This window comes from Salvelinus namaycush, chromosome 23, assembly GCF_016432855.1.
Source record: "Salvelinus namaycush isolate Seneca chromosome 23, SaNama_1.0, whole genome shotgun sequence".
In the NCBI taxonomy this organism is placed as follows: domain Eukaryota; kingdom Metazoa; phylum Chordata; class Actinopteri; order Salmoniformes; family Salmonidae; genus Salvelinus; species Salvelinus namaycush.
In genome coordinates this window covers 8,074,214-8,101,776 of record NC_052329.1, presented here as the reverse complement: position 1 = coordinate 8,101,776, position 27,563 = coordinate 8,074,214, and the positions used below count along the sequence as shown (strand labels likewise).

General features: G+C 45.4%; 1 protein-coding gene across 1 annotated transcript in view; it reads left to right on the top strand.

The window, feature by feature from the left end:
- The window catches only part of LOC120018943 (voltage-gated potassium channel subunit beta-1-like), a 30,336-nt gene extending 6,219 nt beyond the window's left edge, over window positions 1-24,117 (top strand). The window contains exons 2-8 of the mRNA XM_038962156.1: window positions 1,698-1,784; window positions 18,597-18,682; window positions 19,015-19,135; window positions 19,448-19,542; window positions 19,646-19,766; window positions 20,930-21,018; window positions 24,022-24,117. Of these exons, the coding sequence (XP_038818084.1) occupies window positions 1,698-1,784; window positions 18,597-18,682; window positions 19,015-19,135; window positions 19,448-19,542; window positions 19,646-19,766; window positions 20,930-21,018; window positions 24,022-24,117 (695 nt within the window). The remainder of the gene's footprint in view (window positions 1-1,697; window positions 1,785-18,596; window positions 18,683-19,014; window positions 19,136-19,447; window positions 19,543-19,645; window positions 19,767-20,929; window positions 21,019-24,021) is intronic.
- The last annotated feature ends 3,446 nt before the right edge of the window (window positions 24,118-27,563 follow it).

Sequence of the window (27,563 nt, the reverse complement as noted above, 5' to 3'; positions counted from 1 at the left end):
CGGTCTCCTCCTCTCCATCCTTTCATCTCGGTCTCCTCTCTTCCTCTCCTCTCCATCCTTTCATCTCGGTCTCCTCTCTTCCTCTCCTCCTCTCCATACTTTCATCTCGGTCTCCTCTCTTCCATCCTCTCCTCTCCATCCTTTCATCTCGGTCTCCTTTCTTTCTCTCTCTCCATCCTTTCATCTCGGTCTCCTCTCTTCCTTTCCTCTCTCCATCCTTTCATCTCAGTCTCCTCTCCTCTACATCCTTTCATCTCGGTCTCATCTCTTCCTCTCCTCTCCATCCTTTGATCTCTGTCTCCTCTCTTCCTCTCCTCTCTCCATCCTTTCATCTCGGTCTCCTCTCTTCCTCTCCTCCTCTCTATCCTTTCATCTCGGTCTCTCTTCCTCTCCTCCTCTCCATCCTTTAATCTCGGTCTCCTCTCTTCCTCTCCTCCTCTCCATCCTTTCATCTCGGGCTCCTCTCTTCCTCTCCTCCTCTCCATCCTTTCATCTCGGTCTCCTCTCTTCCTCTCCATCCTTTCATCCCGGTTTCCTCTCTTCCTCTCCTCCTCTCCATCCTTTCATCCCGGTTTCCTCTCCTCTGTCAGTGTTTATGAATGGAGCTGAGCTGACATACTGTTTCACAATACCTCATTCATATCTCCCCCTCATCCCTCTACCCCCTCATCCCTTTCTCCTCTCAGTATTCAAACAGAAAAACTTTAAAAGGACAATCTGCAGTTGCTACATACATTTTGGATTTATAAAGTAATGATATTGAATCTTGAAGATATAACTTATAAATGCCTCATGAGCTTAGTTTAACTGTCGTACCTCAAGCTTATTTAAATACAATGTTTGTAAACAAAGTAAATGTAAACAAACACTATATAGCCTCAAAAAATATATCATGGATGGTCATTGAATCCATAGCTTTGTGGTTACATTTCTTCAGCCCCATCCCTCAGCTTTTTCTGCGGGGAGTCGTTTTGTTATTGTTCCAACTGCTGATTGACGCTTTTATCTGACTGGATGATAGCGACAGAGGGGGAAAGGTCTCCGAACCTTCTCTCACTTTCTCCGGAGCTTGTGGTTTTCTGTAACCGCAGGTTTCTAACATGTGTCCACTTCCTTCTTTCTCTCACTCACCCTCTCTCCCCCTTTCTCCCCACCACACTCACCCTCTCTCCCCCTTTCTCCCCCTTTCTCCCCACCACACTCCCCCTCTCTCCCCACCACACTCCCCCTCTCTCCCCCTTTCTCCCCACCACACTCCCCCTCTCTCCCCACCACACTCCCCCTCTCTCCCCCTTTCTCCCCACCACACTCCCCCTCTCTCCCCACCACACTCCCCCTCTCTCCCCCTTTCTCCCCACCACACTCCCCCTCTCTCCCCACCACACTCCCCCTCTCTCCCCCTCTCTCCCCCTTTCTCCCCACCACACTCCCCCTCTCTCCCCACCACACTCCCCCTCACTCCCCCTTTCTCCCCACCACACTCCCCCTCTCTCCCCACCACACTCCCCCTCACTCCCCCTCTCTCCCCCTTTCTCCCCACCACACTCCCCCTCTCTCCCCACCACACTCCCCCTCTCTCCCCCTCTCTCCCCTCCTCCCTCCTCCCTCTCTCTCCCCCTCTCTCCCTCTTTCCACCCACCCTCCTCCCTCTCCCTCTCTCCACCCACCCTCCTCCCTCTCCCTCTCCCTGTCCCCAGGTCTGAGGAGCTCCCTACAGAGGATGCAGCTGGAGTACGTGGATGTTGTGTTTGCAAACCGGCCCGACAGCAACACTCCCATGGAGGGTGAGTGACCTGGCAGAGATGGAGTGGGGTCTGAGACTGGCAGAGATGGAGTGGGGTCTGAGACTGGCAGAGATAGAGTGGGGTCTGAGACTGGCAGGGATGGAGTAGGGTCTGAGACTGGCAGGGATGGAGTGGGGTCTGAGACTGGCAGGGATGGAGTAGGGGCTGAGACTGGCAGGGATGGAGTGGGGGCTGAGACTGGCAGGGATGGAGTGGGGTCTGAGACTGGCAGGGATGGAGTGGGGTCTGAGACTGGCAGGGATGGAGTGGGGTCTGAGACTGGCAGGGATGGAGTGGGGTCAGACTGGCATGGATGGAGTGGGGGGTCAGACTGGCATGGATGGAGTGGGGGCTGAGACTGGCAGGGATGGAGTGGGGTCTGAGACTGGCAGGGATGGAGTGGGGTCTGAGACTGGCAGCGATGGAGTGGGCGCTGAGACTGGCAGAGATGGAGTGGGCGCTGAGACTGGCAGAGATGGAGTGGGGTCTGAGACTGGCAGAGATGGAGTGGGGTCTGAGACTTGCAGAGATGGGAGTGGGGGCTGAGACTGGCAGGGATGAGAGTGGGGTCTGAGACTAGCAGGGATGGGAGTGGGGTCTGAGACTGGCAGAGATGGGAGTGGGGGTTGAGACTGGCAGAGATGGAGTGGGGTCTGAGACTGGCAGGGAGGGGAGTGGGGTCTGAGACTGGCAGAGATGGGAGTGGGGGCTGAGACTGGCAGGGATGGAGTGGGGTCTGAGACTGGCAGGGAGGGGAGTGGGGTCTGAGACTGGCAGAGATGGGAGTGAGGGCTGAGACTGGCAGAGATGGGAGTGGGGGCTGAGACTGGCAGGGATGGAGTGGGGTCTGAGACTGGCAGGGAGGGGAGTGGGGTCTGAGACTAGCAGGGATGGGAGTGGGGGCTGAGACTGGCAAGGATGAGAGTGAGGGCTGAGACTGGCAGAGATGGGAGTGGGGGCTGAGACTGGCAGGGATGGAGTTGGGTCTGAGACTGGCAGGGAGGGGAGTGGGGTCTGAGACTGGCAGGGATGGAGTAGGGGCTGAGACTGGCAGAGATGGAGTGGGGGCTGAGACTGGCAGGGGTGGAGTGGGGTCTGAGACTGGCAGAGATGGAGTGAGGGCTGAGACTGGCAGAGATGGAGTGGGGTCTGAGACTGGCAGGGATGGAGTGGGGTCTGAGACTGGCAGGGATGGAGTGGGGTCTGAGACTGGCAGGGATGGAGTAGGGGCTGAGACTGGCAGAGATGGAGTGGGGTCTGAGACTGGCAGAGATGGAGTGGGGTCTGAGACTGGCAGAGATGGAGTGGGGTCTGAGACTGGCAGGGATGGAGTGGGGTCTGAGACTGGCAGAGATGGAGTGGGGGCTGAGACTGGCAGGGGTGGAGTGGGGTCTGAGACTGGCAGAGATGGAGTGAGGGCTGAGACTGGCAGAGATGGAGTGGGGTCTGAGACTGGCAGGGATGGAGTGGGGTCTGAGACTGGCAGGGATGGAGTGGGGGCTGAGACTGGCAGGAATGGAGTGGGGGCTGAGACTGGCAGGGATGGAGTGGGGTCTGAGACTGGCAGGGATGGAGTGGGGTCTGAGACTGGCAGGGATGGAGTGGGCGCTGAGACTGGCAGGGAGGGGAGTGATTGATGGTATTGTGGTTGGTTTACTTTGGCACTAATTTTGTTTTGCTTGCACACACACACACACACACACACACACACACACACACACACACACACACACACACACACACACACACACACACACACACACACACAGACATTCACATGCACAAACATACAAGCAAACAAACACAAATGAACACACTCACACAGGCATGTACACACAGCATCTCCCCCCTACACACTCTCTCTCTCTCTTTCTCTCTCTGTAACAGAGTGGATCACACAGCTAACTAGCTAAGGATTCCACATTGACTACATCTCTCTATAACCCCCTTCTCTTTCTTGGAGTGGATAGACAGAACCTACTGTTCTGTCTAAGCTCTGATCCTTCTCTCTCCCTCAGCCACAAACAAGCCACCAGGGGGCCAGACCAATCTGTCAAACCTACAGTACACAGCATGAGCCTGTCACCCAGAGTCGCTGATGATTGTGAGACGGGCCCTACGGCAGAAATGTTCTAAGAAAGATCGCTAGACTGTCTTTGCCCTACAGCCAACACCAGACAATGCTGTCTCTTCAGATGTACCCATACCGTACCAGATACAATACTCATAGATTGACTGATTGGCCTGATTGAGAGACATACATGGACGGATAGGTGGGCAGGGCGGTGGGAGGACAGACAGACAGACGGAAAGACAGACAGACGCCCAGACATACTTTCTCTCACACACACACCCAGCTGTGATACCATAGGCATTCTTATCACTGCCTTCCAGTACTAACACAGTGACTGAATCACTAGGTTATCCCTGCCTTCCAGTCCTAACACAGTGACTGAATCACTAGGTTATCCCTACCTTCCAGTACTAACACAGTGACTGAATCACTAGGTTATCCCTACCTTCCAGTCCTAACACAGTGACTGAATCACTAGGTTATCCCTGCCTTCCAGTCCTAACACAGTGACTGAATCACTAGGTTATCCCTACCTTCCAGTCCTAACACAGTGACTGAATCACTAGGTTATCCCTGCCTTCCAGTCCTAACACAGTGACTGAATCACTAGGTTATCCCTGCCTTCCAGTCCTAACACAGTGACTGAATCACTAGGTTATCCCTACCTTCCAGTACTAACACAGTGACTGAATCACTAGGTTATCCCTACCTTCCAGTCCTAACACAGTGACTGAATCACTAGGTTATCCCTGCCTTCCAGTCCTAACACAGTGACTGAATCACTAGGTTATCCCTACCTTCCAGTCCTAACACAGTGACTGAATCACTAGGTTATCCCTACCTTCCAGTACTAACACAGTGACTGAATCACTAGGTTATCCCTACCTTCCAGTCCTAACACAGTGACTGAATCACTAGGTTATCCCTGCCTTCCAGTCCTAACACAGTGACTGAATCACTAGGTTATCACTGCCTTCCAGTCCTAACACAGTGACTGAATCACTAGATTATCACTGCATTCCAGTACTAACACAGTGACTGAATCACTCGATTATCACTGCCTTCCAGTACTAACACAGTGACTGAATCACTAGGTTATCACTGCCTTCCAGTACTAACACAGTGACTGAATCACTAGATTATCACTGCCTTCCAGTACTAACACAGTGACTGAATCACTAGATTATCACTGCCTTCCAGTGCTAACACAGTGACTGAATCACTAGATTATCAAGGCCTTCCAGTGCTAACACAGTGACTGAATTACTCGATTAGCACTGCCTTACAGTGCTAACACAGTGACTGAATCACTAGATTATCAAGGCCTTCCAGTGCTAACACAGTGACTGAATTACTCGATTAGCACTGCCTTCCAGTGCTAACACAGTGACGGAATCACTAGATTATCACTGCCTTCCAGTGCTAACACAGTGACTGAATCACTAGATTATCACTGCCTTCCAGTGCTAACACAGTGACTGAATCACTCGATTATCACTGCCTTCCAGTGCTAACACAGTGACTGAATCACTAGATTATCAAGGTCTTCCAGTGCAAACACAGTGACTGAATCACTCGATTACCACTGCCTTCCAGTACTAACACAGTGACTGAATCACTACAGTATCACTGCCTTCCAGTACTAACACAGTGACTGAATCACTAGATTATCACTGCCTTCCAGTACTAACACAGTGACTGAATCACTACAGTATCACTGCCTTCCAGTGCTAACACAGTGACTGAATTACTAGAGTATCACTGCCTTCCAGTACTAACACAGTGACTGAATCACTAGATTATCACTGCCTTCCAGTACTAACACAGTGACTGAATCACTAGAGTATCACTGCCTTCCAGTACTAACACAGTGACTGAATCACTAGAGTATCACTGCCTTCCAGTGCTAACACAGTGACTGAATCACTAGAGTATCACTGCCTTCCAGTGCTAACACAGTGACTGAATCACTACATGTATCATGGTTGTACATCATGTGATATTCATCACTACATTAATGTAAGTTGCTGTCATCAATCATCATATAGAAGATCTGTCTCCTTAATCAGCTGTTGAAGCAAAACAAGGTGATTCACCCATAAAATCCACACGATTAAATCACATGAAACAGGTTAACCCACTATTTACACACTGGCCTCCCATCCCAACACGTGAAACAGGTTAACCCACTACCTACACACTGGCCTCCCCTCCCAACACATGAAAAAGGTTAACCCACTATTTACACACTGGCCTCCCATCCCAACACATGAAAGGTTAAGCCACTATCTACACACTGGCCTCCCATCCCAACACATGAAAAAGGTTAACCCACTACCTACACACTGGCCTCCCATCCCAACACATGAAAGGTTAAGCCACTACCTACACACTGGCATCAAATCCCAACACATGAAAGGTTAAGCCACTATTTACACACTGGCCTCCCATCCCAACACATGAAAGGTTAACCCACTATCTACACACTGGCCTCCCATCCCAACACTTGAAACAGGTTAATCCACTATTTACACACTGGCCTCCCATCCCAACACTTGAAACAGGTTAATCCACTACCTACACACTGGCCTCCCATCCCAACACATGAAACAGGTTAATCCACTACCTACACACTGGCCTCCCATCCCAACACATGAAAGGTTAATCCACTACCTACACACTGGCCTCCCCTCCCAACACATGAAAAAGGTTAACCCACTATCTACACACTGGCCTCCCCTCCCAACACATGAAAGGTTAAGCCACTACCTACACACTGGCCTCCCATCCCAACACATGAAAGGTTAAGCCACTACCTACACACTGGCCTCCCATCCCAACACATGAAACAGGTTAATCCACTACCTACACACTGGCCTCCCATCCCAACACATGAAAGGTTAAGCCACTACCTACACACTGGCCTCCCATCCCAACACTTGAAACAGGTTAATCCACTACCTACACACTGGCCTCCCATCCCAACACTTGAAACAGGTTAATCCACTACCTACACACTGGCCTCCCATCCCAACACATGAAACAGGTTAATCCACTACCTACACACTGGCCTCCCATCCCAACACATGAAAGGTTAATCCACTACCTACACACTGGCCTCCCCTCCCAACACATGAAAAAGGTTAACCCACTATCTACACACTGGCCTCCCCTCCCAACACATGAAAGGTTAAGCCACTACCTACACACTGGCCTCCCATCCCAACACATGAAAGGTTAAGCCACTACCTACACACTGGCCTCCCATCCCAACACATGAAACAGGTTAATCCACTACCTACACACTGGCCTCCCATCCCAACACATGAAAGGTTAAGCCACTACCTACACACTGGCCTCCCATCCCAACACTTGAAACAGGTTAATCCACTACCTACACACTGGCCTCCCATCCCAACACATGAAACAGGTTAATCCACTACCTACACACTGGCCTCCCATCCCAACACATGAAAGGTTAAGCCACTACCTACACACTGGCCTCCCATCCCAACACATGAAAGGTTAAGCCACTACCTACACACTGGCCTCCCATCCCAACACGTGAAACAGGTTAATCCACTACCTACACACTGGCCTCCCATCCCAACACATGAAAGGTTAATCCACTACCTACACACTGGCCTCCCATCCCAACACATGAAACAGGTTAACCCACTACCTACACACTGGCCTCCCATCCCAACACTTGAAACAGGTTAACCCACTACCTACACACTGGCCTCCCCTCCCAACACATGAAAAAGGTTAACCCACTATTTACACACTGGCCTCCCATCCCAACACTTGAAACAGGTTAATCCACTACCTACACACTGGCCTCCCCTCCCAACACATGAAAAAGGTTAACCCACTATTTACACACTGGCCTCCCATCCCAACACTTGAAACAGGTTAATCCACTACCTACACACTGGCCTCCCCTCCCAACACATGAAAAAGGTTAACCCACTATTTACACACTGGCCTCCCATCCCAACACATGAAACAGGTTAATCCACTACCTACACACTGGCCTCCCATCCCAACACATGAAACAGGTTAATCCACTACCTACACACTGGCCTCCCATCCCAACACATGAAACAGGTTAACCCACTACCTACACACTGGCCTCCCATCCCAACACATGAAACAGGTTAATCCACTACCTACACACTGGCCTCCCATCCCAACACATGAAACAGGTTAATCCACTACCTACACATTGGCCTCCCATCCCAACACATGAAACAGGTTAACCCACTACCTACACACTGGCCTCCCATCCCAACACATGAAACAGGTTAACCCACTATTTACACACTGGCCTCCCATCCCAACACATGAAAGGTTAAGCCACTACCTACACACTGGCCTCCCATCCCAACACGTGAAACAGGTTAATCCACTACCTACACACTGGCCTCCCATCCCAACACATGAAACAGGTTAATCCACTACCTACACACTGGCCTCCCATCCCAACACATGAAAGGTTAATCCACTACCTACACACTGGCCTCCCATCCCAACACATGAAAGGTTAACCCACTACCTACACACTGGCCTCCCATCCCAACACGTGAAACAGGTTAACCCACTACCTACACACTGGCCTCCCATCCCAACACATGAAACAGGTTATTCCACTACCTACACACTGGCCTCCCATCCCAACACATGAAAGGTTAAGCCACTACCTACACACTGGCCTCCCATCCCAACACATGAAAGGTTAAGCCACTACCTACACACTGGCCTCCCATCCCAACACGTGAAACAGGTTAACCCACTACCTACACACTGGCCTCCCATCCCAACACATGAAACAGGTTAATCCACTGCCTACACACTGGCCTCCCCTCCCAACACATGAAAGGTTAACCCACTACCTACACACTGGCCTCCCATCCCAACACATGAAACAGGTTAATCCACTACCTACACACTGGCCTCCCATCCCAACACATGAAAGGTTAATCCACTACCTACACACTGGCCTCCCATCCCAACACATGAAAGGTTAACCCACTACCTACACACTGGCCTCCCATCCCAACACATGAAACAGGTTAACCCACTACCTACACACTGGCCTCCCATCCCAACACGTGAAACAGGTTAACCCACTACCTACACACTGGCCTCCCATCCCAACACATGCAAGGTAAACATGACTCTTAATTCATTTTAGGAGATAACCCTCAGGCTTCCTGTTGATTGGTCAATATTAGTGGGAGTTCTTCTGAGCTTTAAACGTCAAGAGCTTCATTCTATATATAGTACAGGAGGCTCGAGTTGTTGTTAGCAGCGAATAATTATATGAGATTGTGAGAGATTTCTGTGTGTCTAATGAAATCCCCATGGATTATATTATTATGGGGTGAATGTGCAGATTTCTTTTGAGTGAATCTATTTATTTTTTATTGTGATTGTATTTATATGTCTGTGCCAGTGTGTGTGTGTGTGCCAGTGTGTGTTTTTTGTAAAGAATATATTTTTGTTACTATCATTCTCCTCCTTTCCTCCTTTCTTTCACTCTTCTATTCTTCTCTTCCATATAACATATACATCTACATATATATATATATACATATATATACACACATATATATACATATACATATATATACATCCACATATATATACATCTACATATATATACATCTACATACATATATATATATATTTATGCACATATATATACATAGACATCTACATATACATCTACATATACATCTACATACATATACACATATATATACATATACATCTACATACATATACACATATATATACATATACATATATATATACATATACATCTACATACATATACACATATATAGACATATACATATATATATACATATACATCTACATACATATACATCTACATATATATACATCTACATATACATATATATATACATCTACATATATATACATATATATATATACATCTACATATATATACATCTACAGTGGGGCAAAAAAGTATTTAGTCAGCCACCAATTGTGCAAGTTCTCCCACTTAAAAAGATGAGAGAGGCCTGTAATTGTCATCATTGGTACACTTCAACTATGACAGACAAAATGAGCAAACAAAATCCAGAAAATCACATTGTAGGATTTTTAATGAATTTATTTGCAAATTATGGTGGAAAATTAGTATTTGGTCACCTACAAACAAGCAAGATTTCTGGCTCTCACAGACCTGTAACTTCTTCTTTAAGAGGCTCCTCTGTCCTCCACTCGTTACCTGTATTAATGGCACCTGTTTGAACTTGTTATCAGTATAAAAGACACCTGTCCACAACCTCAAACAGTCACACTCCAAACTCCACTATGGCCAAGACCAAAGAGCTGTCAAAGGACACCAGAAACAAAATTGTAGACCTGCACCAGGCTGGGAAGACTGAATCTGCAATAGGTAAGCAGCTTGGTTTGAAGAAATCAACTGTGGGAGCAATTATTAGGAAATGGAAGACATACAAGACCACTGATAATCTCCCTTGATCTGGGGCTCCACGCAAGATCTCACCCCGTGGGGTCAAAATGATCACAAGAACGGTGAGCAAAAATCCCAGAACCACACTGGGGGACCTAGTGAATGACCTGCAGAGAGCTGGGACCAGAGTAACAAAGCCTACCATCAGTAACACACTACGCCGCCAGGGACTCAAATCCTGCAGTGCCAGACGTGTCCCTCTGCTTAAGCCAGTACATGTCCAGGCCCGTCTGAAGTTTGCTAGAGAGCATTTGGATGATCCAGAAGAAGATTGGGGGAATGTCATATGGTCAGATGAAACCAAAATATAACTTTTTAGTAAAAACTCAACTCGTCGTGTTTGGAGGACAAAGAATGCTGAGTTGCTTCCAAAGAACACCATACCTACTGTGAAGCATGGGGGTGGAAACATCATGCTTTGGGGCTGTTTTTCTGCAAAGGGACCAGGACGACTGATCCGTGTAAAGGAAAGAATGAATGGGGCCATGTATCGTGAGATTTTGAGTGAAAACCTCCTTCTATCAGCAAGGGCATTGAAGATGAAACGTGGCTGGGTCTTTCAGCATGACAATGATCCCAAACACACCGCCCGGGCAATGAAGGAGTGGCTTCGTAAGAAGCATTTCAAGGTCCTGGAGTAGCCTAGCCAGTCTCCAGATCTCAACCCCATAGAAAATCTTTGGAGGGAGTTGAAAGCCCGTGTTGCCCAGCAACAGCCCCAAAACATCACTGCTCTAGAGGAGATCTGCATGGAGGAATGGGCCAAAATACCAGCAACAGTGTGTGAAAACCTTGTGAAGACTTACAGAAAACATTTGACCTCTGTCATTGCCATCAATATATAACAAAGTATTGAGATAAACTTTTGTTATTGACCAAATACTTATTTTCCACCATAATTTGCAAATAAATTCATTAAAAATCCTACAATGTGATTTTCTGGATTTTTTTTTTCTCATTTTGTCTGTCATAGTTGAAGTGTACCAATGATGAAAATTACAGGCCTCTCTCATCTTTTTAAGTGGGAGAACATGCACAATTGGTGGCTGACTAAATACTTTTTTGCCCCACTGTATATATACATCTACATATATATATACATATACATCTACATATATATACATCTACATACATACATATATATATATATATATATATATACACATATATATACATATACATCTACATCTACATATACATCTACAGATATATATACATATACATCTACATATATATACATATATATACACATCTACATATATATACATATATATACACATATACATCTACATAAATATATATACATCTACATAAATATATATACATACATCTACATACATCTACATCTATATAGAGATATATACATCTACAGTACGCAGAGCGGAGTCAAAGGGCAACACACGTCATTAATACCAAACCTGCCACAAACCCCTCGGACACACTGCCAATAGCATGGTCCGAGTGATACATTGCGAATGATGAAGAACTGGACTGGACAAAGAAGTCTGCAGTGATAGATCAGACGTGGGAGAAATATTCAGCTACTGTTGGAAGACGAATAGAAAATGCTTTGTTGTTATTTAAAACCAGTGTGTTTCAGCATCACAGCCTTCATCATGAGGATAGCAACAGCCTCCTGCACAGTACGCTACTCCTGTAGTATGTATCACTATGGAACTGGTGGTCTAGTAAGAGATCAACTATATGCGTTTCCACGGATCTCTCTTCTTGCACCTATGAGTTTAAGACAGTATTAACACAATATTAACAGGGCCACAAATGGAAACACAAACAGATAAAGATGAAAAGACAGTCAGACAGGTTGACAGTCAGACAGGTTGACATGCAGATAGGTTGACAGGGAGATAGGTTAACAGGTTGACAGGCAGACAGGTTAACAGGTTGACAGGCAGACAAGTTGACAGTCAGACAGGTTGACTGTCAGACAGGCTGACAGGCAGATAGGTTGACAGGCTGATAGATTGACAGGCAGACAGGTTAACAGGTTGACATGCAGACAGGTTGACAGGCTGACAGTCAGACAGGTTGACAGGCAGATAGGTTAACAGGTTGACAGGCGGACAGGTTGACAGGCAGATAGGTTAACAGGTTGACAGGCGGACAGGTTGACAGGCAGATAGGTTAACAGGTTGACAGGCGGACAGGTTGACAGGCTGACAGTCAGACAGGTTGACAGGCAGATAGGTTAACAGGTTGACAGGCGGACAGGTTGACAGGCAGACAGGTTGACAGGCTGACAGTCAGACAGGCAGATAGGTTAACAGGTTGACAGGCGGACAGGTTGACAGGCTGACAGTCAGACAGGTTGACAGGCAGATAGGTTAACTGTCAGATAGATTGACAGGCAGACAGGTTAACAGGTTGACAGGCAGACAGGTTGACAGGCTGACAGTCAGACAGGTTGACAGGCAGATAGGTTAACAGGTTGACAGGCGGACAGGTTGACAGGCAGATAGGTTAACAGGTTGACAGGCGGACGGGTTGACAGACAGATAGGTTAACAGGTTGACAGGCGGACAGGTTGACAGGCTGACAGTCAGACAGGTTGACAGGCAGATAGGTTAACAGGTTGACAGGCGGACAGGTTGACAGGCAGACAGGTTGACAGGCTGACAGTCAGACAGGCAGACAGGCAGATAGGTTAACAGGTTGACAGGCGGACAGGTTGACAGGCTGACAGTCAGACAGGTTGACAGGCAGATAGGTTAACAGGTTGACAGGCGGACAGGTTGACAGGTTGACAGGTTGACAGGCTGACAGTCAGACAGGCAGATAGGTTAACAGGTTGACAGGCGGACAGGTTGACAGGCTGACAGTCAGACAGGTTGATAGGCAGATAGGTTAACAGGTTGACAGGCGGACAGGTTGACAGGCAGACAGGTTGACAGGCTGACAGTCAGACAGGCAGATAGGTTAACAGGTTGGCAGGCGGACAGGTTGACAGGCAGACAGGTTGACAGGCTGACAGTCAGACAGGCAGATAGGTTAACAGGTTGACAGGCGGACAGGTTGACTCATCAAAAGAAGCATAAACAGGGTTTTTATCCATCCATCTATCCCTCTTTTTCCACCCACCCACCCACCCTCCCTCCCTCCCTCCATCCGTCCCTCCCTCCATCCCTCCCTCAGCAGCACAAATAAAACCATATTTTCAGTCCTCTAAACATATCCAATTAATTCACAACACTCTGTGTATGGAGCCTCTGTATCTATATTCCTGTATCTGTCTGCCCTGGCTTAGTCATTCAGAGAGAGAGATGAGAGGTTGAGATAGATAGAAAGAAAGAAAGACAGGAAATAAAGAAAGAGGTAGAAAGAAGGGTAGAGGGTGGATTCCAAGAGAAAGAAAGAGAGACAAATGTGTCCACAAGTGCCTGGAGTGAGGTGAGTGTCTGTCCTTGGTTTGTCATCCTATAAGCCACAGAAGCAGCCAGGCAGGATAGATGCCTCAGTCCCTGTCTCACCCCAGCTTTATTGTGATGGCCTACTGCAGTAGGAATCTCAAGGACAGGCGTCTCACTCTGTTCACAAACACCTGCGTGGAAGGATAAGGCTTAAACTGTCACAGATTCCCCCGGCACTGCTGCTCATTCCCTTCTAGGCGTCACTGAACTGGATCATTACCACCAACCCCGGACTGTCTTCGCTCATTACGCACACCTGGTTCCCATTCCCCCTGATTAGTATGTGTATATATGTGACCTCTGTTCTCCATTGTCCTTGTTGATTATTGTTCCATGTCCGTTGGTCTTGTGAGTACCTGTGCTCTGTTGTATCGGCTTGCGTGTTAGTGTGCACTTGTTATTACGGGTCTCGTCCCGTGTATTGTTGTTACGGGTCTCGTCCCGTGTAGTGTTATTACGGGTCTCGTCCCGTGTAGTGTTATTACGGGTCTCGTCCCGTGTATTGTTGTTACGGGTCTCGTCCCGTGTATTGTTACGGGTCTCGTCCCGTGTATTTATTAGAGGTTTACATCTCGCTCTTTGTTTGGGTTACAGCCCTGTGTTTTATATATATATATATATATATTAATTTATATATATAATGTGTGTTTGTTTTGGGGCTTCGTCCCCGTCATGTTCATGACGCATGCTATTTTGGGTAGTGAAATAAAAAAAAACTATTTTGGCATTCCTGCGCCTGTTTCCAATCCTTATACAACGTGACATAAACACAGCACAGTGTTTATCAGTGGGGTGTTAGTCAGCAAACAAGCAAGCAAACTCACAGGCAAACACACACACACATGCAAACACACACACATGCTCAAACACACACAGATTCACACAGAGACAAACAAACAAATTAAATACACACACCTCAAACCCACTCATCCTTCTGTTTTTGCTAAATACCAATATTTGTCTGCCCTCTGCCCACCGTGTACACAGCAAGTAATCCTTCCACATGAGATATACAGTGGGGCAAAAAAGTATTTAGTCAGCCACCAATTGTGCAAGTTCTCCCACTTAAAAAGATGAGAGAGGCCTGTAATTTTCATCATTGGTACACTTCAACTATGACAGACAAAATGAGGAAAGAAATTCCAGAAAATCACATTGTAGGATTTTTAATGAATTTATTTGCAAATTATGGTGGAAAATGAGTATTTGGTCACCTACAAACAAGCAAGATTTCTGGCTCACAGACCTGTAACTTCTTCTTTAAGAGGCTCCTCTGTCCTCCACTCGTTACCTGTATTAATGGCACCTGTTTGAACCTGTTATCAGTATAAAAGACACCTGTCCACAACCTCAAACAGTCACACTCCAAACTCCACTATGGCCAAGACCAAAGAGCTGTCAAAGGACACCAGAAACAAAATTGTAGACCTGCACCAGGCTGGGAAGACTGAATCTGCAATAGGTAAGCAGCTTGGTTTGAAGAAATCAACTGTGGGAGCAATTATTAGGAAATGGAAGACATACAAGACCACTGATAATCTCCCTCGATCTGGGGCTCCACGCAAGATCTCACCCCGTGAGGTCAAAATGATCACAAGAACGGTGAGCAAAAATCCCAGAACCACACGGGGGGACCTAGTGAATGACCTGCAGAGAGCTGGGACCAGAGTAACAAAGCCTACCATCAGTAACACACTACGCCACCAGGGACTCAAATCCTGCAGTGCCAGACGTGTCCCCCTGCTTAAGCCAGTACATGTCCAGGCCCGTCTGAAGTTTGCTAGAGAGCATTTGGATGATCCAGAAGAAGATTGGGAGAATGTCATATGGTCAGATGAAACCAAAATATAACTTTTTGGTAAAAACTCAACTCGTCATGTTTGGAGGACAAAGAATGCTGAGTTGCATCCAAAGAACACCATACCTACTGTGAAGCATGGGGGTGGAAACATCATGCTTTGGGGCTGTTTTTCTGCAAAGGGACCAGGACGACTGATCCGTGTAAAGGAAAGAATGAATGGGGCCATGTATCGTGAGATTTTGAGTGAAAACCTCCTATCAGCAAGGGCATTGAAGATGAAACGTGGCTGGGTCTTTCAGCATGACAATGATCCCAAACACACCGCCCGGGCATCGAAGGAGTGGCTTCGTAAGAAGCATTTCAAGGTCCTGGAGTGGCCTAGCCAGTCTCCAGATCTCAACCCCATAGAAAATCTTTGGAGGGAGTTGAAAGCCCGTGTTGCCCAGCAACAGCCCCAAAACATCACTGCTCTAGAGGAGATCTGCATGGAGGAATGGGCCAAAATACCAGCAACAGTGTGTGAAAACCTTGTGAAGACTTACAGAAAACGTTTGTTTTCTTTTGTTATTGACCAAATACTTATTTTCCACCATAATTTGCAAATAAATTCATTACAAATCCTACAATGTGATTTTCTGGATTTTTGTTTTCTCATTTTGTCTGTCATAGTTGAAGTGTACCAATGATGAAAATTACAGGCCTCTCTCATCTTTTTAAGTGGGAGAACTTGCACAATTGGTGGCTGACTAAATACTTTTTTGCCCCACTGTACCTCAGCCAGCCCTGGGGTTGGAAAGTAATGACTTGCTGGAACTTTTGAGCCTGAGGGCAGGCCACTGAAGAGGGCACTGTTGTGAAAGAGGGCATATGAAGTGTTGTTTTGTGAGTGTACATCAGGCTACTCTGTTGCTATGGGTATAGACATTGATCATCTACCGTTACCTTAGAAGCTCAGGTGAACCATTGGCTAAGAATTCATAGAATTTGATGACCAACACACGCCCCCCCAGCAATCTCTCCATCTCTTTCAGTCTTTCTATCTTTCTCTCTTTTCCTCCCCCTCTCTCTCTCTCTCTTTCCCTCTCAGACAGATGTATTGTTGTTCACGCCTGGCATTTTCTCCTCTCCACCTCCCACCTGTTTCACCCACACACTTTGGCTCTCTCCGCTGTATGTAGGCTCGCAGAATGAGCTGCTCATGAAAGGGAATCACTCTTTTTTTTAATCCCACTCTGATCTAGGTTCATCTCGCTTTCAACTTCATTAATCTCCCTGTTTTACATTTCATCCTTCAGCATCCTGTTGCAATTGAATTTGTTGATTAGACTACAGGTCTATAAGGGTATCATTTTATCATCCAAACTCTGTGTGATTTCCTTTTCTTCAATATAGGCCTGTTGGGTTGTACTGTGTTATCGTCATGTGTTATCGTCAGGTGTTCTTGTTTTGGTTAGAGAAAGAAAGACGGATAAAAGGAGAGAGGTAGAGAAGGGCAGAGGGTGGATTAAAAGAGAAAGAAAGAGAGAGATGTACGTTATTGTATAGCTACCAAATTGCACTGATTGCACTGCTTGCCAAGCATAATTGCCCCTTGCGGGACATATTAAGTACATGGTATTGAATCACATGTTCCAGAGATTCCGGTATCTCTTGGTTAGACACCTTGTATCCTTGCATTACTTACTCTACTCCCATTAATAAATATCAGCTGTCTTGTGTATCTCCACACCACCATGACCCTGCAGTACCACTCTATACCCTGAGGCACAAACAGAACCGACAAAGGTCCGCTACGAGAGACTTCTGCTCCATCATCTGTCATCTCTCTCTCTCTCAGCTGACTGGGTCTTTTCAGTCTGGCACTGTGGCATTTGGCGTTTGGATTAATATTACCTCAGCAAACAATATCTCATATGAAATCTTGTCCTGCACTGGCCATAGGAGGATGGAGGATATATTCTGGGCTTCTTGCTCAATGGTACAAATCCTTTCACCGGTTTCCTTTTGTTTGTAATGTTTTTTAACTCGCCCCTTTAGCAGCAGGCTGCTTTCAAATGGCTTCTGACTCAAACCTTTTGAGCGGTTGTTTGGCGATTATTATTCAATGAGACTGAACTGAATGGATTAATTGATGTACTCAGCTGTGGTAGTGGAGCTCGGCGGCAATACAGACATGTAGATGGAATTGAAATGGTCCCTTCATTCGGAATGTCTGTGAGAAAGAAAAAAGATGACTTAAAGTGGCGCAGCGATTTAAGGCACTGCATCTCAGTGCTAGAGGCATCACTACAGACCCTGGTTTGATTCCAGGTTGTATCACAACCGGCCATGATTGGGAGTCCCATAGGGCGGCGCACAATTGGTCCAGCGTCGTCCCAGTTAGGGTTTGGCCTGGGGGGGTGGGCTGTCATTTTAAATAAGAATTTGTTCTTAACTGACTTTCCTAGTTAAATAAAAAATAATTAAATATAAATGGGTTTGTTATTTGCGGTAACTTCTTTGTTGTTCTAATATCCCAAACTGACATGTCAGTTTCAGTTTCACCAATGAAGGATTCTAGCTAATGAGAAGTGATCTTTTTGAGGTTGTAAAAGAAGGAGCTGAGGCGCCCTCTAATGTCTCAGAACTACTCCTACAAGTTAGAGTATCTTCATCATATCAGGTTTCATCTGTGAGAAGGGACGTTCACCTCAAAACACAACCTTCCATGTACAAATGAATGGACCAATCATATAAGGTTGTATTTTGAGTGGAACGTTTCTTTAAAACATTATTTCCCCTTATTTTTGCTAAACTCTCTCGACTCCCTTCTTCCAGAATGTGGGAAACAGCAACCTAGACCTACACCCCCTCTGTCCCTCCTGTATCCCTCCCATATCCCTCCTGTATCCCTCCCGTAACCCTCCCATATCCCTCCTGTGTCCCTCCCATATCCCTCCTGTATCCCTCCCGTAACCCTCCCGTAGCTAGCAGGTTTTTAATGTTTTTGTCTCTGCAGAGATTGTGAGGGCGATGACCCATTTGATCAACAATGGCATGTCCATGTACTGGGGGACATCACGATGGTCTGCCATGGAGATTATGGTAAGTAGGCAAATCCTCTCACATCTTCCCAATACGTCAACTTCATATTCCCTTCAGCAGTGTGAAGACCTGCACGATCTGTCCAAATAATTCACTGTAGCATGCTTGGGATATAAATGCTTTTGAAGTCTGACATTAGAGAATAAACAAACATTATAGTGTTTGAAAAGGTGAATGAAGTCTGAAAAGGTCAGGCACTGTCTTGTAAAATCAATACTTTTGAAGATATGGAAGTTTGGTCTGACATTAACAAGAGAAGATTGAAAAGGTGAACAGTCAACATTGGTTCTGCCCCCCTCCCCTCTTTCCTTCTCCTCTCAAATTTTTTTCAGGAAGCGTACTCAGTTGCACGGCAGTTTAACCTGATCCCTCCGGTGTGTGAGCAGGCTGAGTACCACTTCTTCCAGAGGGACAAGGTGGAGACACAGCTACCTGAGCTCTACCATAAGATAGGCAGGTGTAATAGTAACACCATCTCACAAACTCACTAGATTTTAGATTTGTCACACTTTGGGACTGCATTCAAGTGTCCTATAAAACACCCTTGAAATGCACAACCAGGATCAGACTGGTAACAGACTGTGCAGTAGTAGTAGTTCACCCCAAAATTCAAAGTTTGTCAAAAGTGGTCTAATGTCGAGCTGAGTCAATATTCCAAACTGCAAAAGGTAAACTCTTGATACCAGTACTTTTGTCCTTCAGTACCATGATAATCTGATGATTACCCTGCCTGTCATGTGACCTAACTCCCATGTACCATTGCAGGTGTGGGTGTGGTCTCCTGGTCACCTCTAGCCTGTGGAATCATCACTGGGAAGTATGAGAATGGCATCCCAGAATGCTCCAGGGCCTCCATGAAGGTACTGCTCGTATCTGCTTGTCCCAACAACATCTGAGGGGATTTATGAATGTCAGCTTGGTCCTCAGGTGGTGTCTAAGACTGGTCTTCTTCCTCTCTTCCAGCCGTACGCCTGGTTAAAGGAGAAGATAGTGAGCGAAGAAGGGAGGAAACAACAGGCCAAGCTGAAGGAGCTCACTACCATCTCTGAAAAGCTGGGCTGCACTCTGCCACAATTAGCTATCGGTAAGATATCAGTAACACAAATGCTGAAAAGACAAAGTTGATGGTTTTCACGAAAAGCTTAGGCTCAAATTGCGTTTTTATTTTAGTAATAAATCCAGTTTTTTTTTTAAAGCGAGAAAGTGGCTTGTTTCCACTTCTTTCGTGCCTGTAATTGATTTTGGTGATATATTGTACATGTATGCCCCTGTGGCATCATTACATATGCTGGAAACTGTGTACCAAAGCCCTCACACATCACTGTAACCTTTACATGAGAGTGGGCTGGTCTTCCTTCGGAGATTAAATCATTGGTAGGTTTTATTTAGAAGGCCATATTGAGACGACTCCCATTTTACTTGTGTAACTACATTGTCCAGCAGACAAATTAAAACTATCGCCTGCGTTCACTTGATTGTGCCTAAGGCCCGTACAGAAAAAAGCTTTCCAGTTCTCTGCCCCTTACTTAATTTTTTTATTTTATTTAACTGGGCAAGTCAGTTAGGATCAAATTCTTGTTTACAATGACGGCCTACCCCAGCCAAACAATGCTGGACCAATTGTGCACCGCCCAATTGGACTCCCAATCATGGCCAGTTGTGATACAGCCTGGAATCAAACCAGGGTCTGTAGCAATACCTCTAGCACTAAGATGCAGTGCCTTAGACCACTGGGCCACTCGGGAGCCCAATCACACGCATGGAACGAGCTTCAAAGGGAGGTGAAATTACAGGAGCTCGTCCCTATAATTTATTTTAAAGAAGGGTTACACACTATGATGCCAAATGAAATGGGGGGGGCTGTCAATGTTTTGAACCCTAGTTGCACCACACTTTCCCAAACCATCCTACTGTTCAATGTGTAAATGTATATTTTTTAAACTGTAGTGCTTTGTGTTTTATGTTATAAATGTGTCTGCAACTTTGTGTGCTGCTATTTTGGCCAGGTATTGTAAAAGAGATTGTTCATCTCAATGAGACTAACCTGGTAAAATAAAGGTACCCCAAAAAATAGACAAATAACCATGCTGGATGTGGAAGATGACCCTTTATGAGTAATAGAGGGACTACCTCCATAAGGGACTTGTCCAATAACAAACGTACATTTTCTTTTTCCATTGCAAAATGTTTTCCGTTGCATGCCCTAATGAACTCAACCCTGTTACCTCCCCTTCTCTCTCTCTGCAGCCTGGTGTCTGAGAAATGAAGGAGTGAGCTCAGTGCTGCTGGGAACGTCCAACCCCATCCAGCTTATAGAGAACCTGAGGGCCATGGAGGCAAGGAGCATCTCTCATATAGCTTACTTTTCTCATTAAGGGAAGAAGGACTACCTTGAAGAATACATTTTAAGCTGTTTTAGGCCCAATGCAAAATCGACCCTGAGACTCTATGCCCACAGGAGGTTGGTGGCACCTTAATTGGGGAGGATGGGCTCATGTTAATGGCTGGAGCGGAATAGGTGGAATGATAACAAAAACATCAAACAAATCAAATCAAACTTTATTTGTCACATGCGCCGAATACAACAAGTGTAGACCTTACAGTGAAATTCTTACTTACAAGGCCTTAACCAACAGTAAAGTTCAAGAAGAGTTAAGAAAATATTTACCAAATAAACTAAAGTAAAAAATAATAAAAAGTAACACAATAACGAGGCTATATACAGGGGGCACTGGTACCGAGTCAGTGTGCGGGGGGGTACATGTTAGAGGTAATTTGTACATGTAGGTAGGGGTGAAGTGACTATGCATATTTACATTTTACATTTAAGTCATTTAGCAGACGCTCTTATCCAGAGCGACTTACAAATTGGAAAGTTCATACATATTCATCCTGGTCCCCCCCGTGGGAATTGAACCCTGGTCCCCCCGTGGGAAATGAACCCACAACCCTGGCGTTGCAAGCGCCATGCTCTACCAACTGAGCCACACGGGACCACTGCATAGATAATAAACAGTGAGTAGCAGCAGTGTACAAAACAAATGGAGGGGGGGGGGGGGGGTCAATGTAATAGTCCGGTGGCCATTTGATTAATTGTTCAGCAGTCTTATGGCTTGGGGGTAGAAGCTGTTAAGGAGCCTTTTGGTCCTAGACTTGGCGCTCCGGTACCGCTTGCCGTGCGGTAGCAGAGAAAACAGTCTATGACTTGGGTGACTGGAGTCTCTGACAATTTTATGGGCTTTCCTCTGACACCGCCTATTATATAGGTCCGGGATGGCAGGAAGCTTGGCCCCAGTGATATACTGGGCCGTACGCACTACCCTCTGTAGCGCCTTACGGTCAGATGCCGAGTAGTTGCCATACCAAGCTGTGATGCAACTGGTCAGGATGCTCTCGATGGTGCAGCTGTAGAACCTTTTGAGGATCTGGGGACCCATGACAAATCTTTTCAGTCTCCTGAGGGGGGAAAGGTTTTGTCATGCCCTCTTCACAACTGTCTTGGAGTGTTTGGACCATGATAGATTGTTGGTGATGTGTACACCAAGGAACTTGAAACTCTCGACCCGCTCCACTACAGCCCCCGTTGATGTTAATGGGGGCCTGTTCGGCCCGCCTTTTCCTGTAGTCCACGATCAGCTCCTTTGTCTTGCTCACATTGAGGGAGAGGTTGTTGTCCTAGCACCACACTTCCAGTTCTCTGACCTCCTCCCTACAGGCTGTCTCATCGTTGTCGGTGATCGTTGTGTCGTCAGCAAACTTAATGATGGTGTTGGAGTCGTGTTTGGCTACGCAGTTGTGGGTGAACAGGGAGTACAGGTGTGGTCTAAGTACACACCCCTGAGGGGCCCCAGTGTTGAGGATCAGCGTGGCAGACGTGTTGTTGCCTACCCTACCCTAGGTGTTTAGTCTGAAGATCCTTAACTTAGTGGTTTCCAGGTGTTTGATGTCATTCCATTTTTTTCTATTGCAAACATTATTATGAGCCGTCCTCCCCTCAGCAGCCTCCTGTGCCTATGCCCTATGTACGTGTGGAGATCTGAGAGGATTTGACAGGTGTACGCAATATGGTAGTAGCTCCACTTGCTCACTGATAAGCTAGGTGGAAGTTACACCATATGTCTTATACCTATCAAATCATCTTAGATGCAGTAGCCTCGTGAGCCTCCCTGATCTCGCTATTGTCGATAAGGCCGGGACGATGTCCCCCCGTTGGAATGGCTATCACTCTATAGACCAAAACATGCTTGGTGAAGCTGGTGTGTGAAGTGGTTCAAACTACAACTCTACCAAAGCACGAGACCAGAGAACGTGGAGGTCATTCCCATGCTGAAATGGTGAAGAAATCTACAAACTTAAAACCAATTATTCAGGCTGCAGCTGTTTAAATACTTTAGTCTGGTAAATGCATCCGATTTAAGAACATTTCTGAATGGTACTCTGAAGTATCCATTATAACAACTACAACAGACTTTGATCTCTGGTGGACAAACCAGAGGCTTTCTGTCAACTGACTATCCAGCAGACAGATCGGTGATCAGAGAGGGACAACAAAGGCATACAGATGTAAATATGTAAATTGCAATTTATTTTCGAATGAGGGGCTGTTCATGTTAAAAGTATTAGCATTTCATAAGTGTAGTTATTAACTCTTTCCCGCTCTCGAACTGTCCCCACCCCCTTTCCTTTGTCTACCAAGCCATCATATCAGCCCACTAGGGACATTTCTATCATGTCAGTAACCAATGTATGACCTATGTGTGTGTGTGTGTTTATGTAATTTTGTGATTGATTAAGTTAGATAGTAAATAAATAATTAAGCCAATTTGTATATCGCTGACTCATGATCTATGTTAGGGTTCGTGCAGATATCCAAGGGTTTGCTACATTCAGAATATGCCTGATGAGGTCATAATGCATTAATAAGTGAGTGAAAATATCTGAAGAGTTATATTTGTTTAATAAACACTCTTTAAACATTTTCCCGTGGTGCCCCAGCTTCCTAGTTAATTAAAGTTACATGATTAGTTTAATCACGTAATTAAATGACGGATAATTGATTTGATAAATGAACAGTCTTCACATTTAATGATAGTCAACGCTGCGACACTATCATTCACAGATCAGGCTGGCTGGCGAGGCTAAGGGTGCAAGGTTTAGGCGTCAATTTGGGACACTGACATCTATTTCTCAGCACTCATACTGCTCCCCTTCTCTAGTCTATGCCTACACTGTTTATTTACAATTATGGATGCCTATTGTGTTGTAGTTACTAACTAACTACTACCAACATAACAACTGACTGAATCAATGGTATTGTTTCTCTTCTTCATGTATTCTAGGTCATTCCAAAGATGACAGCAGGCATTGCCACAGAGATTGACCACGTCTTGGGAAACCAACCCCACAGGAAGAAGGACTTCCAACAAGCACATTAGGATGGAGCCATTCTACAGAACTGTGACTAATCTGGACCAGCTCTCATCAGTGGCACCTCCAGTCAGTGGCACCTCCAGTCATTGTGTGCCCAACCCTGTTTGTGTGTGTGTATGTGTGTGTGTGTTCTACGCAGTTCCTCGTCCTGCCACGTCCGATTAAAGATCAACCAGTACTCAGTGTCGTTAACTGAGAGCTCTGCTTGACCAAGCATGCATGCCACACAGCTGCTCCACTCCACTTCAGTGCAGCTCAAACCTGCCGAACTAACCAGCCGTTATCAAGATAGCAATCAAGTCAGACTAAGATCACCTGAATCAGTTGCGGCTGCTGAGGGGAGGAAGGCTCATAATAATGGCTGAAATAGACTGTAATGGATAGAATTGTATCAAACACATGAAAACCATGTTTTTGATACCATTCCATTTACTCCATTCCAGCCATTATTATGAGCCGTTCTCCCCTCACCAGCCTCCACTGAATCTGATGTGCAAATCCCTTATGGTACACCCAGCTGTCCCGCATTCTGTGTAGAAGCCTTTGTAGGCTAAACGGGACATTCATAAGGACAAACTCTTGGACAGAGGACTGTGTTCCTGTCCTCAAAGTGATGGACATGGACAAATGATCTGTCCATGAGGGTCAGTGCTGGCGGAGCCCCTCCTATCCTACAACCTGAGTGCTTACCTAACCCTGCATTGTTGTAGTGATAATTAACTGTTTCGATACATGCTGACATCTTGTGGTTTTTAACTTTTTTCCCCCCATCGTGATGCTAAAATACCAACAGAGTTGTGTTGGATTGAATATTTCAAAACGACATGTGTAATGACTGTTAAGTGATTATATATTTTCTTGTCAATGAATGCAGAAGAACACAGTATTATTATGATAGTACTTTCATAGTATCTCCCCATTTCTCTCTAACAATGCATTGTCTCTTCTGCTAACAGATATTGCAGGCATGTACATAGGTCTACCATTGGTGTAAGCAGCATTACTGGATGCTATCTAGTGCCCTCATTGCACAAACCGATATATTTTCATTTTGTCCAAGTTAAACTCATGTATATGATGTATATTCTACCCTGTCATTGCACCTGGGCTAAAACTGAATACAATGTCTGTTCAAATGTAAAATGGTATAATGAGATTATGTTAGAGGTTGAGAGTTCAGTCAAGACTCTTTAATTAATTGATGTAGTTGTTAATTTGTACATACTGTATATAAATAAATATCCAGTGTGAACGATGGCATTCTCTGTGCAGAAACACCTCATATCTAGAAGTATTGCAAATATGTAGTTTAAAAAAGTAAGGAATAGACAAGGTTCCAATACGAAGAAACAAACATTTGTGACATGAATAGTCAGAATAGAATTGATTACGTCATTGGAAAACTGTCCCTCTAAAGCTGTGGATGTAGCCTACCAATTTCATTATGTAGCTTTTTCCAGCAGAATGTGAAAACAAAAACATTTCTAGATTCTTCTAGAACAGTAGAGTACAAGTACAGTGGCTTGCGAAAGTATTCAACCCCATGGCATTTTCCTTATTTTGTTGCCTTACAATCTGGAATTAAAATAGATTTTTGGGGGGTTTGTATCATTTGATTTACACAACATGTAACCACTTGAAGATGCAAAATAATTTTTATTGTGAAAAACAAGAAATCAAAAAAACAGAACTTGAGCGTGCATAACTATTCACCCCCCCAAAGTCAATACTTTGTAGAGCCACCTTTTGCAGCAATCTATAAGCTTGGCACATCTAGCCACTGGGATTTTTGCCCATTCTTCAGGGCAAAACTGCTCCAGCTCCTTCAAGTTGGATGGATTCCGCTGGTGTTCAGAAATATTTAAATCATACCACAGATTATCAATTGGATTGAGGTCTGGGCTTTGACTAGGCCATTCCAATGCATTTAAATGTTTCCCCTTAAACCACATGAGTGTTGCTTTAGCAGTATGCTTAGGGTCACTTTTCTGCTGGAAGGTGAACCTCTGTCCCAGTCTCAAATCTCTGGAAGACAAACAGGTTTCCCTCAAGAATTCCCCTGTATTTAGCGCCATCCATCATACCTTCAATTCTGACCAGTTTCACAGTCCCTGCCAATGAAAAACATCCCCACAGCATGATGCTGCCACCACCATGCTTCACTGTGGGGATGGTGTTCTCGGGGTGATGAGAGGTGTTGCGTTTGCGCCAGACATAGCGTTTTCCTTGATGGCCAAAAAGCTCAATTTTAGTCTCATCTGACCAGAGTACCTTCCATATTTTTGGTGAGTCTCCCACATGCCTTTTGGCGAACAGCAAACATGTTTGCTTACTTCTTTCTTTAAGCAATGGCTTTTTTCTGGCCACTCTTCCAAAAAGTCCAGCTCTGTGGAGTGTACGGCTTAAGGTGGTCCTATGTACAGATACTCCAATCTCTGCTGTGGAGCTTTGCAGCTCCTTCAGGGTTATCTTTGGTCTCTTTGTTGCCTCTCTGATTAATGCCTTCCTTGCCTGGTCCATGAGTTTTGGTGGGCGGCCCTTTCTTGGCAGGTTTGTTGTGGTGCCATATTATTTACATTTTTTTAATAATGGATTTAATGGTGCTCTGTGGGATGTTCAAAGTTTCTGATATTTTTTTATAGCCCAACCCTGATCTGTACTTCTCCACAACTTTGTCCCTGACCTGTTTGGAGAGCTCCTTGGTCTTCATGGTGCCGCTTGCTTAGTGGTGTTGCACACTCTGGTGCCTTTCAGAACAGGTGTATATATACTGAGATCATGTGACACTTAGATTGCACACAGGTGGACTTTATTTAACTAATTATGTGACTTCTGAAGGTAATTGGTTGCACCAGATCTTATTTAGGGGCTTCATAACAAATGGCGTGAATACATATGCACGCACCAATTTTACATATTTTTTTATTTGAATTTTTTGAAGCAACTCATTTTTTTTATTTCACTTCACCAATTTGGACTAAATCAAAATCAAAATAAATGTAAATTACAGGTTGTAATGCAACAAAATAGGAAAACCGCCAAGGGGGATGAATACTTTTGCAAGGCGCTGTATAAGTAGACCCATCTTTGGATGCATCCTCCGTTACCTCTGGCAAAACCCCATCCCTCTCCTCCGCTTGTGTCAATAGAAAACATTGGGTGGGTTCCATTATGCTGAGCCGCAGGGCACTGGTCCGTGACCGGGCAAAAGTGGTGAGGGAGGAACGCCCTTCTCAAATGGAACAGTAATCTGCGCCGCTCTGTCATGTTATCCACAAGGCGGCATGGTGCATCGTCTAGAAACATACATCTCTTTTCTATCAAATAAATGTTTGAATTTTCTAACTAGTTTTCATTGGGAAGTCAGATAAAGCATTTTTTTTTAAAGCAATCACTTTTGCACGTGAAAACACAGATTCCTACTCGTTACTCCACGTGCTTATTTATGTCA